A 15,265-nucleotide genomic window follows, 5' to 3' on the forward strand; every position below is an offset into this window, starting at 1 on the left:
CATGAAAAGCCTTTAAAACTTTTCATATACAACAATTTCTTGGCAACCATAGAGAGTGGTGATTCGCTATGAATTGTATGTGTTTCTAAGGCGCTGTATGTCTGAAATCCAGGCCGCTTCTTGGCTTTATTTTTTAATCAACTAAAGTATTACAAAAGATGTTTTGCATTTTTTTGCCTCTGCTGATTAAAGCTAATTGTAAAGGTATTCTCTTCTATGAAATCTAGTATCATTTTAGGAGATGTTGAAGTAATGCAAGAAATTTATACTGAGGCCTCAATCTGGTAATGCATTTCCTTTGCATTACCTTCTCATGTTGATAATTTATTGCTATGAACATCATTGAAACAATATGCAAAACAAGTGTATAATCTATACTTTCCTACTATTTAATGTGTGTTAAATTAGAACATTTAATGGTACATATGCAAAACCACAAAAGTTAAAATATAGTCAGTAATCAACAAATAGATAATGGTTTTTAAAAGGACAGTAATACAGAATCAAAAATTACTGAAAATACTTTCTTAGCTGAGAAAGTGTTTACTTTCCAAAGTGTTTATCATGCACATGAGATTCAGAGAAAAAATATAATTTTATTGGAAACAAAGTTTTCAATCGCAGCAACCAGGGTTAAGATGTATAGCAACTAATTTTGCTCTGTAACCTCCCCACATAATGGTTCATATTCATGTAGCAAGGTATCACTGATATTGTTTGACAAGAAAAGGTTCCATTTCATTAGGGAAAATATTCCAGGAATTTCTTGGGAGCATATGCTCTTGATGAAGATCACTCCATTTGACGTCAATACCTTGGCACAACCATGTATCTCTCTTCCTGCTTTTCAATTTGTTGGTAAATATTTGTTAGTATATATATGTTTAGTCTTTCATCACATCTGATGGACTACTCTGGGTTTGTGTGTGTGTGTCTGTGGTTGTGAATAGGGAATGTATGTGAGCAATGCATTTTGGGGGGGAAGATTATAAGATACATATGTATATATTTTACCTTCTAATTCACACCTTTCATACAAATACGAAAACTTAATTGTAACAGAATGAAGGCTGTACATGTAAGAAAAAATGTAGCTGAATCTTTTTATATACATTCATACATATCTTTCTTAGAATAAACACTACATTGTAACTTTATTTTAAAAAATTAAGTAACTGTGGCAATTTATTATGATGGGGGAAAAAAAACCCTGAAATAATTGTTGCTCTGACGTCATAAAACTCCCTATACTTAGCAACACTTATAACATTGAATTTACCAAAAATGGCTGAAGAGCAGAGATATATTTTGCATTTTCTATACAACAGGCTATAAAACGTCACTTACCACAGTCCAGAAAGCACACAGAGATGGATTTTATATAAACATATGTAATAACATATTAAGCGTGCATGAAAATTTCCCAGTGATTGCATCTATGCCCTCTTGTTTTTGTTTTGAAATTTTAGTGTGAAAATGTGCCTTATATTTCACATTGTTTTGAAAATAAGGCCTCCATACTATTTTTTCCCTCACAATCAGAAAGGGGCTTTTTGAACGTGTTCCTACACAAGTCTTCAAAAAAGCCAGCACTCTGTTTTGAATGCAAGTTCCAACCACTGCTCCACGCGCGCCAGGCAGCGAACTCTTACAGATTTGCAGGTCGAGTCACTCAAAATGACACAGTCTTCTCTGGCCATAGGACTATCTGACTTGTCAGGAAAGCGCTAGCACTTTGGCTAAATCCAGGATCATAGGTAGCTTCTTTTTTGTGTGTGTGGTGTTTTGTGTTGTTTTTGTGTTGTGCCTTGATGTTGTAATACTCCTTTGCTTTATGAATGCGTGCGGTCATCACTGTCTTTTAGAAATGTTCCAGCAACATAAAGACAGGCAGAGTAAATGAAAACACTGTGGATGTTAGGGAATTTATTGGCCCCTGCTTTTTTTTTTCTTTTTTGGAGAAACAAGAGCATGAGATACTTGTTTTTATTTTTTAAAAACAGTCTTTCCTTCCTGATTGCATTCCCTGTCTTCTTTTGTATGTGCTTCATAAAAAGGAAAGTAAATAAGTTTATATTATGTCTCAGATAAAATGAAGACTATTTCTATACAAGGGTCCTCTTAAGATCTTGGAATCAGACGTAATACTCTTTATCCTTGTTTTTCTTATTTTTGTTGGCGCTTTTCGCACTGCTGGGTTGTTTCTCCTTTACAACAGCCCCATTGGACTGTGCTGAGTTACTGATGTAGTTTCGACTCTCGTCCACGTGGTATGAGCCTTCATCCCGGTTCCTGTACTTGTACATGGCATAGAGGAGAATGAGGATGCACAGGGCGGCAGCGGCTACTATGCCCACCACCATGCCCGTGGTGCTGCTGGACTCCCGAATCACTTCTGCTGAGCCTGGGTATGGCTCTCTTCCCCCTGCTCGGGTTGGGTTGGCTATAGGAAAGAGGATGAGAAAAAACAAAACAAAACACAAAGTGATTATCAAGTTCACTGAATGCTCGAGACGTATATTGACATTTACCATCTATTTCCACACCTAATAGAACAGCATCTACTGCCTTAGGAAACGTATCCTGCTGTTGGGTGTAGGATCCCTGTGCTTGGTGGTCCCTAAAAACTGGACACTATGAATCAAAGCACTTGGCCAGTGATCGGTTGCCATATTTTCTTTCTCATAGATCAATTTCATAAACAAGGTCTGGTAAGTTCAACCCCAAACATGCTCCATGTACCTCTAAAGGGCCATGTTAATGTGTTAGGTAAGAAACTATAAACCCAAAATGGAAAATAAAATCATAATGACCCTACATTATAACATTAGAGGGTATCAATTGAAGAATCAAAATGATGTTAAAGTAGAAGAAGGCAGAGCTAACTCTAGACTCTAAATCAGGGTAGCTAAATTTAGGATTACTTATGTGATCATCTTGCCTCGTACAGTATTAAATATCATATTGAACAATGAGATAATCCAGACATTTTGACTAATCTAACTGCATGGTTGTAAAAGTGTGATTTTAGTCATATCTTGACAAACTAAAAGTCAACTAATTCCTTTTTTGTTAGAGGTTTATTTGTCTACATAAGTATTATGTATGTTTGTTATTCATTTGTTGGTAGCAGTTGAATGACCACCAAAACTAAATTTGGGAGGATAAAATAAGAAAATATTTTCCCCAGTTTTATAGAGTACTGAGATCGGTTTTGAGCACAAACTTCAGTACCTAATAGAGAATGCTAAGTAAAGGATTGGCTAGCCCACTTTTATTCAGCTGGAAAAACCCTCGTTCAATCTTTCCAGAGTCTAAAGAGTAAGAAAGCTCTTCCTTTGGAACAAGAAATGGACTACAGGGTGCTTTAATGTCTTCTGGAACTGAGAATGACTATAGACAGGGAGAAACGTCTTGGGATTTAGCTTCTAGATCAGAGGAGGTGAAGGGTGGCACTTTTTCTCTACATAATACACTTAAATTATTTTTAAAGCATTTAAAAGAATAGCAGCTATAGAGAGGTAAGATTGTATCCCATTTCTCTCTGACCTAAGGTCATTTTTCTTTATCGACTTTGTTTTCTGTCTTTCTTTGGATCTCCATCCTTTCCCTTGTCTTACAGAAAAAGATCACTTTGCAGATGCAATGGATCAATTTTTCGAAATTTTATTTCTTTGTAAATTAAGCTGAATTATTTAAATTATGAATTTAGATAATCTCCTGATTTTAACTACATCGTCTATATAGGCATGAATGTATATGGGGGATTGTTTGTGTATGTATACTCCCATCAGAAACTGAACAATTCAAGAAGACTAAGATTGTGCTTTTATTTCACTACTATGAAACATCATTTAGGAATTAGTTTCAAATATTCCTACAAAAGTTTCTATGACTGGGAATTATTTACCAACGGTAACTCTACACTGCTTTATAATTTCATTTTCTAGCATCACCAAGACTTCTGTCTACATGTGGGTTTCTTGCTGTTATTTTTTTTTCCTTCTCCAAATAAGGTCTTGCAAATAACAGTTACTTACAAAGTGATCGCTTTCCGTTTTAAAGCAGCAATATGCTGTGTTCTGAGCTACAAAATACAGCAGGTGAAATCTTTCTGTGCTGATTATGTCAGTGCATGTTTCACAGAAGACCAGGCAGTGTTGCTGAATAAAGAGCCTTGGCATTGCTTCTGTGACCAAGGCAGACAAAGACAAAGATGATAATCCACAGCATTTGATGACAGGAAATTAATTTTCTCTGAAGAACAGAACCTGCTCTAGGAACTCTGTCACTGCCTGACCACCCTCTCTTTTAAATACAGTAATCTTGGCCAAAGTCTGGCAATTAGCTCAGCTTCCCACTTTCACTAAATGGCAACATTCTACCTGCTTATTTTGTGGAGTATTCTTTTACCACAGTGTAATAATAGCTGAAAAAGACATTTTTACTTAAATGTTACCTAAATCTTTTCCCCCCACCATGTGGGGTGCTTTTGTTTTAAACACATTTTCACAATGAGCTCACTTTGTCTATCTGTCAGAATGCAATGGGGAGAATGGAGATAAAATACTATTCATAGAGCTTGTGATAGTTAGACTTGAAAGTTTTAATGACATGCTGGGCTTAAACATTCTATACCAAGGATATACATGTACATTTCCCCCAGTTGGGGATTAGTATCATAAATAAACTATATTATTCAATAATTTTAATATTTTTATCTGCTTAAATACTTCTATTTTCACAACAACAGTATAAATAGCACACCAACTATTTGATGTTAAAACTAGAATGATAGCAAAGACCAAAAAAAAAGTCACAAATGATTCATTTTTGCTTTATGGTTATTTGATAAAGTCCTCATGTTTAAAAAAAAACCTGTATTTTTTGCAGCTCCAGACAAAATGCTTATTAAGTCACATGCTGGCCTAAAAATAGCTTTGTAAGCCATATGTACACAAAGATTCTAAATATGTTCTTTATATAACCTACCAAGTAAATTCAGAACTCAATGAAGAAAGATTTTATCCTTTTTCCCCCTAATTAACATTAAAAATTAATCAACACAAGTCTTTATTTTTTAAAGATTTTATTTATTTACTTTCAAAGAGAGGGGAAGGGAGAAAGAGGAAGAGAAACATCAATGTGTGGTTGCCTCTCGTGTGTTCCCCACTAGGCACCTTGCCTACAACCCAAGCCTGTGCCCTAACTGGGACTCGAACCAGCAACCCTTTGGTTTGCAGGCCCATACTCAGTCCACTGAGGGACACCAGCCAGGGCTCACCACAGGTATTTATATAGACCTGTTTGGAGTATGCAGTTGCTTCCATATATAGTTCATTACTTAATAACTTTTTTCTGTTTGTGCTTCAAATTTAAAGGCTAAGTGATATTTTTCTTTTGTGCTAAGATCAGGAGTATTAATAATAATAAATAAAGGACTGGAAGCCCACTAAAGTGTTAATGGGACATTTCTCTGTGATGTGCAAAAAAAGGCTAGAGAAATGTACATATACTCATGAATTATAAATGTGGCTTCACTTACTGACTGTCATTAGTGGTTTATTTTGATGATCACTAAAAACTATTTGGGAAAGTTTTATATTAATTTAAATGTAGAAAATAGTATAAATGGCTAAAAAAGCTAAATGCCTTTTTATACAATTTGGTTAAAATTTTACAGAAGAAAGATATAGTCATCTTTTAACCATTTTTGAAGATGTAAAAAATGAATTTAATTAGAGAAATCCATAACCAATTCTTAAATGTCGCGGACTTTTGAATTTTGCCTTCCCTTTAAACTCTATGATAAACTAAATTAAGATATTTTAAATAATGCAATCTACATTTTTTCCCTCACATTGCCCAAAAATGAATAAAAAAACTGCAATTTACTTTCACTCCAACACCCTATCTCTGTCCCAACAGGTCATGAGAACACTTGAAAAACAGGTAAAAGATAAAGGAGGGGAGCTAACAGAATGGAATACATAAAAATTAACAACAAATCCTTGAATGGCCCAACATTGACTGATTCATAGGAAGCCAATTCATTTTATCGGGCTCAGAGGCTAACAGAGCCCAGGTCAGTAGAAAGCTTCAACAGGACCGATGGTGGGCACCAAACAAATGAAGCAGGGACGTATTGCTTGGTGTGATTGGACATAGGCAAGTGGGCAAGTATTCGACTGCAGTGGTAACACGTATTTTAATTAGAGGGTAGAGTACTAGCAAAAAAAAAAGAGCAAATAAAATATCCTAAACATTTAGTTCCATTTATACTTTCTATTTCAATAATTCTAGTCATACACTGAATCATGAAATTACCTATAATTTATGTGAACACTGTAACAACAGAAGATTTTACTTATTAAAGGTTTCCCATGTAATTCAATCTCCATTTTACTGAAAGGTGCCTGACATCATGTCCCCTCAGAGCCCACCGGAATGGCGTGGACACTGCTAGGTCTTTCACATGTGGGCAAAGTGCACGCGCGTGCGCGCACACACACACACACACACACACACATACACACCCTCAATAGCAATATAAAGATTTGATTTTTGCCTACATGAGCCAGGAGCTATTCATTGTACTTGCAAGGACAAAGAACTGTCACCAGGGATTTGATCTCTTTCACATAAGCCACTTTTCAGCCAAATGGCTATGGAAATATTCCCAGGACTCGTGCACAAGTAGTGTTATCTTAAAGGACAGATGGAAAATGGCCTTTAATTCTGTCTCTCTGTCTTTGTCTCTCTCTCTTTCAAATACTTGGCCAGATCTGATTGTCTCTCAAAGTTTTTCACATGGTCTGCTTTGGCCCAGATTTATTAAGAATCCTTTATACTCGTTCTCTGAATTTACTTGTCTTTCATTGTCTAATTAATATTGTGATGACCTACGAAGGCATTGCCTTTCCAGTGTTAGCATAGTTCTCAACACACTTCCACACTGTACCCTCAAGCCAGTTTATTCATGTTAGATCATTTATGGTGGAAATGCACAGTATTTGCAAAAGACATACCCCGCTACTTTACCATATAAAAAATAATAATAAATGTATTTTATGCTTTACACTAAAAAAATTAAAAGTACAATATTTAAAATATTAGCATCCTTAAATTTGCTGAAATAGATATTTTAAACTACCATGACAGAAAGAGAAATTGGGCTGATGTNAGGACTCGTGCACAAGTAGTGTTATCTTAAAGGACAGATGGAAAATGGCCTTTAATTCTGTCTCTCTGTCTTTGTCTCTCTCTCTTTCAAATACTTGGCCAGATCTGATTGTCTCTCAAAGTTTTTCACATGGTCTGCTTTGGCCCAGATTTATTAAGAATCCTTTATACTCGTTCTCTGAATTTACTTGTCTTTCATTGTCTAATTAATATTGTGATGACCTACGAAGGCATTGCCTTTCCAGTGTTAGCATAGTTCTCAACACACTTCCACACTGTACCCTGAAGCCAGTTTATTCATGTTAGATCATTTATGATGGAAATGTACAGTATTTGCAAAAGACATATCCCACTACTTTACCATATAAAAAATAATAATAAATGTATTTTATGCTTTACACTAACACTAAAAAAGTAAAAGTACAATATTTAAAATGTTAGCATCCTTAAATTTGCTGAAATAGATATTTTAAACTACCATGACAGAAAGAGAAATTGTGCTGATGTACGTTCTTGCTTTATTTTTGACAATCCCTGGCACTGCGTCTGTGAAAGAGCTCCATTTCCCCAAATAGAATCTAATTCAGGTCCAGTTAAGAAACACCATGGTACAAACATGTTTAAGAGACACATTAGGTTGTAGTACAGAGAACTATTTTTGGCAGGTCTCATTTCTCCCCCACTCCTCTGGTCCTCTGTGATCATCAACTCTCCACTCCTTCCTCTTCTTCCTCTAACTCCATCCTGTCTTTCTCTTTACCTCTCCTGTGTGACTCTCTCCCAACTCGTCACTTTTCCTTGAAGGCGGCTCTCAGCACAGTGTGTCCCTGCCTACGCTCAGGCAAATGAAGGCCAGGCCAGCAGGGGTCAGCACTCTTTGCCTCTGGCACAACTGCATTCCTCAACACGGTGTTCAAGGGGTAACAAGATTTACTGCCAACTTCCTAATTTCAAAGCATAATGAAAAATAGTCCTTACTGTGAAAAAAAAATGTCTTACTGTGAGTGACTGTTTCACCAGAACACAGTCTTTGTGTTTTATATTGGCATGCTTTACTTTAAATTTGAACTTCCTAAATTTGCTTATAGAATAAAATTATATGCTTTATCAAAACAAATGATATTAAGTAAAAATGTATTATGCAGATGGAGATCTGAGGAGCACATTAAGTGATTAAGCTTTGGGCCAGCTTTGTATCATGAAGTGACTAAGCCTGTATTTATCGATTTGTCACTGATCGTCATCTAGTCGTAAACTCAGTGAATGCCAAAGTAGAGTATAAAGTCTGCCTTTACTTAGCAAAATGATTCACAGCTGAAGTTCTAAAATAACTACGTATTATGAAAGGAAATTTTTTGAATATTAATGAATTTCTCCAAAGAGGTTTCACTTCTCAATGGGAAGCATTTGGCACCCTTTGGTTATTCATTCTGAGATGGGAAACACAGCAATCAAATATTGTTATTAAAAATATAATTGCTCTTGGTTTAGGTTTTTGTAACACTGCACAATGAATGATGCTCTAAGTCCTAAATTCTGTCACATATAATGAGGGTTTGGTGGATGACTGTGGGACCTTATAGTTCCGCTGATGAGTTTGCCAAGGCAATAACCATGCCAACAGATGCTCTTTTTATCACTCAAATTGTCATTTTTATGAAACTATTTTGTATACTTGGATGAGCTGTTCTTTCACTGTAATCTTGTTATATTTATGTTGTTTTCCAAAGTTAGCTTTGTAAGGCGAGACTATAGTTTCCAGGCAATTTTTATTGTTGGTTTTATTTCTTCAACATAGACTGTTAGTGTATAGGTACGTCATCGACCATGACCTTGTCACATCAAGGATGAAGCAAGAGTTTCACTATATACTGATGACAAAGAAAACCCAGGTTTTGAGCTTGAAGGAAAAAGAGTTCAAGGAGACTTTCAATCTTAAGACATAATAAAGAATAAAATATACCAATAATAAACAAATGGACATGAGCTATATAGTTCATATCAGGAAGTTATATAAGAGATCAAAAATGTCATAATAACCAACATATATGTGTCGTTTTGCTACCTAGAATTGTTAGATATCCGTTTTTATACAATCCTTTTTAAGCACCACTAGCAAGATGCATTTATTGAATTTTTTCTTACTAAGACTCTTTAACCAAACTTTCTGGTTTTTATCATCGATTAAATTAAAAATGATCAATTTTAAATTTCTGTCTCCATCCCACATAAGAACAGGAGCTGCTTAAAATGGTCTCATTAGACCAGAGCTCTGTACTGTGTTTTAATAGATGTGGCAGTTATTATAATTCTAGGCTAGCCTCGAAAGTGGTTTCAGATTTATGGGGAAAGATGTGACTTTTCCAGTATCCAGTTTTATTAATACTGTGAAAAGAAAATTGGAAATGTAGGCTCCCGGTGTGTTTGTGAATTGAGATTAGCACAGTTTCTCTCCTCCCCGCCCCCGCCCCCATCTCCAAAAAATAAAGTTCATTATATTTTTGTCCACTTTTGCTTCAGTGCAACGTGGGTCAGAAGAAACTATGCTGGTGTCATGCGCAAGAACACACGTTTAAATACCACAGTTGCAAGAAAGCAGGTAGGCGATGATTTACATGGCATGCACTAGTTTTGATGCACACTGCAGTTTTCTGAGAAGTGATGAATGCTGTCAGATCCCTCCCTGCCCGCCAACTCCACCCCTGCCCTGAACATTCCAAAGCTCCCTCCTGTAGGTCAGACAAAGGCTTGAAAGAGGACATATCTGATACATCTCAGCCCTTCTGATGAATTGGAGATTCAGAAAGAACTTGGAAATCAGTAAGCCTTTACTACTCATATGGCTCCTGGGTCCTTTCTAGTCTGTCCACAGCTACCTGCTCAGATTTGTCTTCCAATTTTCTCAAAGAAAGTTGCAGTGAGTAGAGGAGGGGAAATGGAGACAACTGTGCTTGAGAAATGATTTTTACAAGAGTCACAATGATAATTTTACTGTTGTCCACAGTCTCCTCATGTATTAGTTATGCTTCTACCTTTATGGTTGGCTCATATGGCCTCTCTCCTCCTGCCTGGCTGCATACTAGTTATTCTTCAAGACCTAGCTTAAATGCCCTGTCTTCTACAAAATGTTCTGTAAGAATCTTCACCCCTTTGGTTAACAGACACATAATAAGCAATGATTATGTTCCAGGGACTGTACAAGGTGTTGGAGGTGAAGTAGATGACCCAATGCACGTGACAGCTGCCCTCAGAACCTTGAAATATAATAAGAGAAAGAGAGATACGGCAAGAATCATGTAGAGAAATTAGAGACAATAAAAAACATAGAATTACACAGAAAACATAATTAAAAGTTTTCAACAAATATTAACAATTTACCAGAGAACATACAAGATAATTGAGAAGACCAAGGTAACTAACACAGCCATGGGTTCTGTTTTCTTAAAATTTATACCATCAGATTTCACTCATATGTGGGAAAGCAGCCAACGAGCAATGGAGAACAACAAACAAAAACTCATAGACTATAGTAGGATGGCTACAGTGAAGGGGGCGTTAAAGGGTAAAGAGGGTCAAATACATGGTAAAGAAAGAAGATTTCACTTTGTGTGGTGGGCACACAAGGCGATATACAGATTCTATAGCATAGAAATGTACACTTGATAACCACATCATCTTTTTTAAAAAATTTGTTTATTAAGTTTTAGAGAGAGGGAAAGGGAAGAAGAAAGAGGGGGAGAGAAACATCAGTGGGTGGTTGCCTCTCATGTGCTCCCTGCTGGGGACCTAGCCTGCAACCCAGGCATGTGCCCTGACTGGGAGTCGAACCCATAATTCTTTGGTTCACAGTTTGGTGCTCAGTCCACCAGTCAGGGCTACACCCATATAATCTTATTAACCAATGTTACCACAATAGACTCAAATTTAAAAGAAATTATTAAGAGATTATAATTACTGATTCAAAAGAGATATTTTAAATTAGAGTGCTCTATGACTCCTAAATTTTATGTAACAATAAAATAAACATTTAAAAATATAAAAACAGTATCCTGAAAATAAAACAGAAAATATAAGGCCAATGACTTAAATGCAAAAAATTCAATAACAGAAGAAGGCATAAACATTGGGTAGTAAGAGAGATAATAATGGGGGTGTGCTTTAGAAAGTAAAGCGCTCTGTGAGTAGCAGGTATCTGGGAGGACACTTAAAGAAGGCTGATGGAGGACTTCTAGTGGGTACTGAAAGGCCACTGACGATTTCTAACATAGGAAGACATTAGCTAGAATGGCCTGAAGCTGGTGAGAACAGAATCAAGAAGACTTCTGTTTTATTTCTATTGGGTTGTTTCCTGGCTTTCAGACTAGAGTGCTAGTCTTTGGGAGTTTTCCCAAAACTATTTGTCTTTCTACCGTTTCTCTCACCTTTCAATAGCTAATGGAGATTGAACACACTAACTGCAAAATGTAGGTTCTCTAACTGATTAGAGTAAGAGATTTGTGTAAGTTTATACATTTTCAGGAATAGACTTGGGTAGATGTAACCACTAAGAAAGTGTGAAAGACCTTTGATTTCAAAGTGTTAGTAAGGGTAATAAGCCACTGGGCCAAACACTGGCAGCAGCATTGCATATTTCTTCATAAAATATTTTGGCCTCAATATTTTCCAAACTTTTGCCATCTATAATACCTTCAGTAAAAGAAAGTTAATGTAGTATTAATTGATTAAACTAGAAATCACTTTTCCTGTGCTTAGCAGAATTAGAATGACTGTGCCTCCATGCAAATAACGTGTCTTCATTTATTTCCCCATGTCTCCTCCAAGTATTATGTGCTTAATCACACTGACTCCGTGACTTTTTAACTCAATTTATTGCCTAGTAACATTGTACAAGTTTCAGGTGTACAATTCTATACTATAACATCTGTATATTGTGTTGTGTGCTCACCACCAAAAGTCACCTTCTGTCGCCCTATATTTGATCCCCTTTATCCTCTTTCCCCTCTCCGCCTGTAACCATCATACTGTTGTCTGTGTCTATGAGTTTGTTTCTTTGGTTTGTTTGTTGCTTTCTGTTTCATATCCCACATATGAGTGAAATCATATGGTTCTTGTCCTTTGTCTGACTTATTTCACTTAGCATGATAATCTCAAGATCCAGCCACTTTGTTGCAAATGGAAATAGTTCCCCTTTTTTTACAGTTTGAGTCAGCCAAGTGAGCAGTCTTCAGTTTGACTAATTTGGGTGCCTGTGTCCATCACATCATCTGACACTCACAACACCACAGGTAGTGGAGAGCTGACTTGGAAGTCTTTGCTCAAATTCAGCAGAGTGGTTGCAGGAGTTCCTAGGGTACTCTTTATTCCTGCTGCACTCAGAGTGATGGAGTTGAAAAGGGCCCCATCCGTCAGGCCAAACTTTCCAAAATTGTCAAGCAGAAGAAAACCCATATAGGCAATAATTGAGAAAATCTGTTTTAAAGTTAGGGAGCTTGGAAAGTCTGTCTGTGTTTTTCATCAAAATGTATTACATTTCAGAAAATGCGAGAAGAGTGATATTTTGAAATGTAGATGGCACTCTCTATTACTCATCTCTACTCCACTAAGCCCCTCCATGGCAAAATAGCTTCTTTTCCTGGAAACTCACTGAGTAACATCCCCAGAAATACATACGCCAAGAAATCACTTTTCTTAAAATGCATTTCACAATTTTACATTTAGAAAGGTTAACAAATCAATCTTCACATAAATCTAGGGGATTAATTCCAAGGAATCCTCAAATCTGGAACCAGGAATCTTGGAGGGACCTGGTTTACAGGCAGACAAAAGTGGCATTAAGGTTATAGCCAGAGTAATAGTGTGTGTGTGTGTGTGCGCATGCACATGTACATTGCAGCATTCCTTACAATTCTCTGACAGCAGTAGCTGCAATGACCTCTTGTTCCTCTTCCTAATTTATAGGTAAAGTCAGACTTTTGAAGAACTCCAAGAAAGATTGCATAATACCTCAGAGCTAACTTGAATATGCTGAATTATCAAAACCCTCTTTTTTAACTTCCTCCCAAATAAGGCACAGGTTTACCCTTAATAGATATATTTTCACATGATTTGATTGTTACCTGATGCTGGACATGGCTATTATGACTTCTGACTCAGTGTGTGGCTTACATTTCTTTTCTTACTTACTTAACAACTGTTACCTTTATTGATTTATTATTAGATGGCAGGCTCTGTGCTGTGTACTTTATACACATCATCTATGTATGTCTTGTAACAACTGTGTGATGTAGGTATCATCACTACTTTATAGGAAAGGAAAACGAGTCTCCGAGAGCTTATGTTATGCAGGCTTCATAAGTGGCATGGCCAAAGTTTGAACTCAGCATGCCTGTCACAGCTTTATACGTTCACTGTGTGTGCATTTACGACTTTCAGAATCATTTATCAGTATTCCTGATTTTATCCTTCCCTACAGAACTGAGCACTTTAGGCCTCTTTTTTAAGCACCTGCCCAGTTCTATCATTGAAAGCCACATTCCCCTGCACCCGCTGCCATCTATCTTCCCTTTCCAGTACAATGAGTTCACATTCCTGCACAATCTTAGGAAAGCAAGGCAGAGTGGTATGGGGCACGTCGGACATGAGGTTCTATTCTAGGCACTGCACCCAACTTGCCGAGTGACCCATAGCAATTCACTATCCTTCACTAATATGCTTTCATCAGACACACAGGGGGGTGTGCTCGCTTCAGCAGCACGTATACTAGAAACACAAGGATGACACATCATTTACCTCCCAGGGTCTTTGTAAGCTGGGTCTATGAATGTGAAAGTGCTATGTCAAGCCAGCAATGGTCTGATTATTTTCCCTGTGTCTTCCACACAAAAGGTATTGGACCAGCAGAAGTCCCAACAAGTAGACAGTTCTGCAGTATGTGCTGCACACCATGGCTCAGTCTGTTGTGACAGTGACCACAAAGGACATTATCTCTGCAGGGTCACTGGATTCAGGGACTTCCTTTTCATGGATGGAGGCCCTGTGCATTCAGGTGGCAAATGGCCATTTACTTTGCAGGATATGGTTTAGACCATCAATTGTCATGCTGCGTATAGAGCTGGTTTCTGTTGATCTTCAGAACCTCCTGTCTTCATGGATCATGTTCTCTGGCACCTATGGTGGGAGTGAGTTAAACTTCTTCCTTTTAAAAATTTTATTGTGATACTTTATGTTGTTAGGTTTCATGAAATCAATCATCCAAGACCACTCTTTATTAATAACAGAGAGCAAGGCTTATTATCTTGGACATCATAACTACTGATTAGGTTTTAGGGTTTGTTTCTAAAATCATTAGGTCAATTCTTTTTCTCCCCTTTTTTTACCTGCTCTGGATGCTCCTGAGTCAGGTTCCCGCTCAGCAACCAAGTCCAGGTCATTCTGGGTAAGGAGGCAGTGTACCGTTCTCCTGACTTTAAAACTGGGTCTACTCACTTTGGGTGATCATTTATATATTCCTGTCAGGAAGCTATTGCTGTCTCAATTTTCTTTTGTGGGAAAAAGACCACAGTTTTTTTCTGGCAAAAGTGCAATAGCTGAGGTGAAAGATTAAGACAGCTTCCCCACTGAGCCCATTAGAAGGAATCACGTCAAGTCTAGAATCGGGAAATGTGGAAGACAAGCCGTCTTTCGTGGCGGGAGGTTGGATGGCGGGTACGGCCAGTGAAGGCAGGCACCCCAGAGTGCGCCTGAATGTTTCAGGAGGAAGAGCAAGTGGATTATGAGAACAGGCAGGAAAGCTAATCATTCCTTCTCTCAAAAGCTCTGTAGGACATTTTCTCCTCCAAAAATAAGAATAGCAGACGATATGTACCTTCTTCCCCACCCTGGCAAGCTAAATGTATCCAGCTGAAGCATTGCTCTCGTCTCACTAGTTTCAGAGTGGATACTGAGAAAAGTTTTATGCTGATAGCATCCAGAAACACTTTATAAACCTTCCTAGATACTGAAGGGCCAATTACGAACATTTCCCCTTCTTTAGAGATACAGGTTTATTATCATAGTGACATGGTTTACTCAGTTAACTTCCTGG

At 37.3% G+C, this 15,265-nt stretch overlaps 1 protein-coding gene across 29 annotated transcripts in view; it reads right to left on the reverse strand.

Annotated features, from left to right (window-relative positions):
* Nucleotides 1-48: 48 nt before the first annotated feature.
* The window catches only part of NRXN1 (neurexin 1), a 1,091,189-nt gene continuing 1,075,972 nt past the window's right edge, over nucleotides 49-15,265 (reverse strand). For all 29 annotated transcript variants that reach the window (XM_037047882.1, XM_037047881.1, XM_037047879.1 and 26 more), the window contains one exon: nucleotides 49-2,443. In XM_037047882.1, the coding sequence (XP_036903777.1) occupies nucleotides 2,136-2,443 (308 nt within the window). In that variant the 3' untranslated portion in view covers nucleotides 49-2,135. The remainder of the gene's footprint in view (nucleotides 2,444-15,265) is intronic.

The sequence above is a fragment of the Sturnira hondurensis genome, unplaced genomic scaffold, assembly GCF_014824575.4.
Source record: "Sturnira hondurensis isolate 20B ecotype Veracruz unplaced genomic scaffold, ASM1482457v3 Scaffold0006413, whole genome shotgun sequence".
NCBI lineage: Eukaryota > Metazoa > Chordata > Mammalia > Chiroptera > Phyllostomidae > Sturnira > Sturnira hondurensis.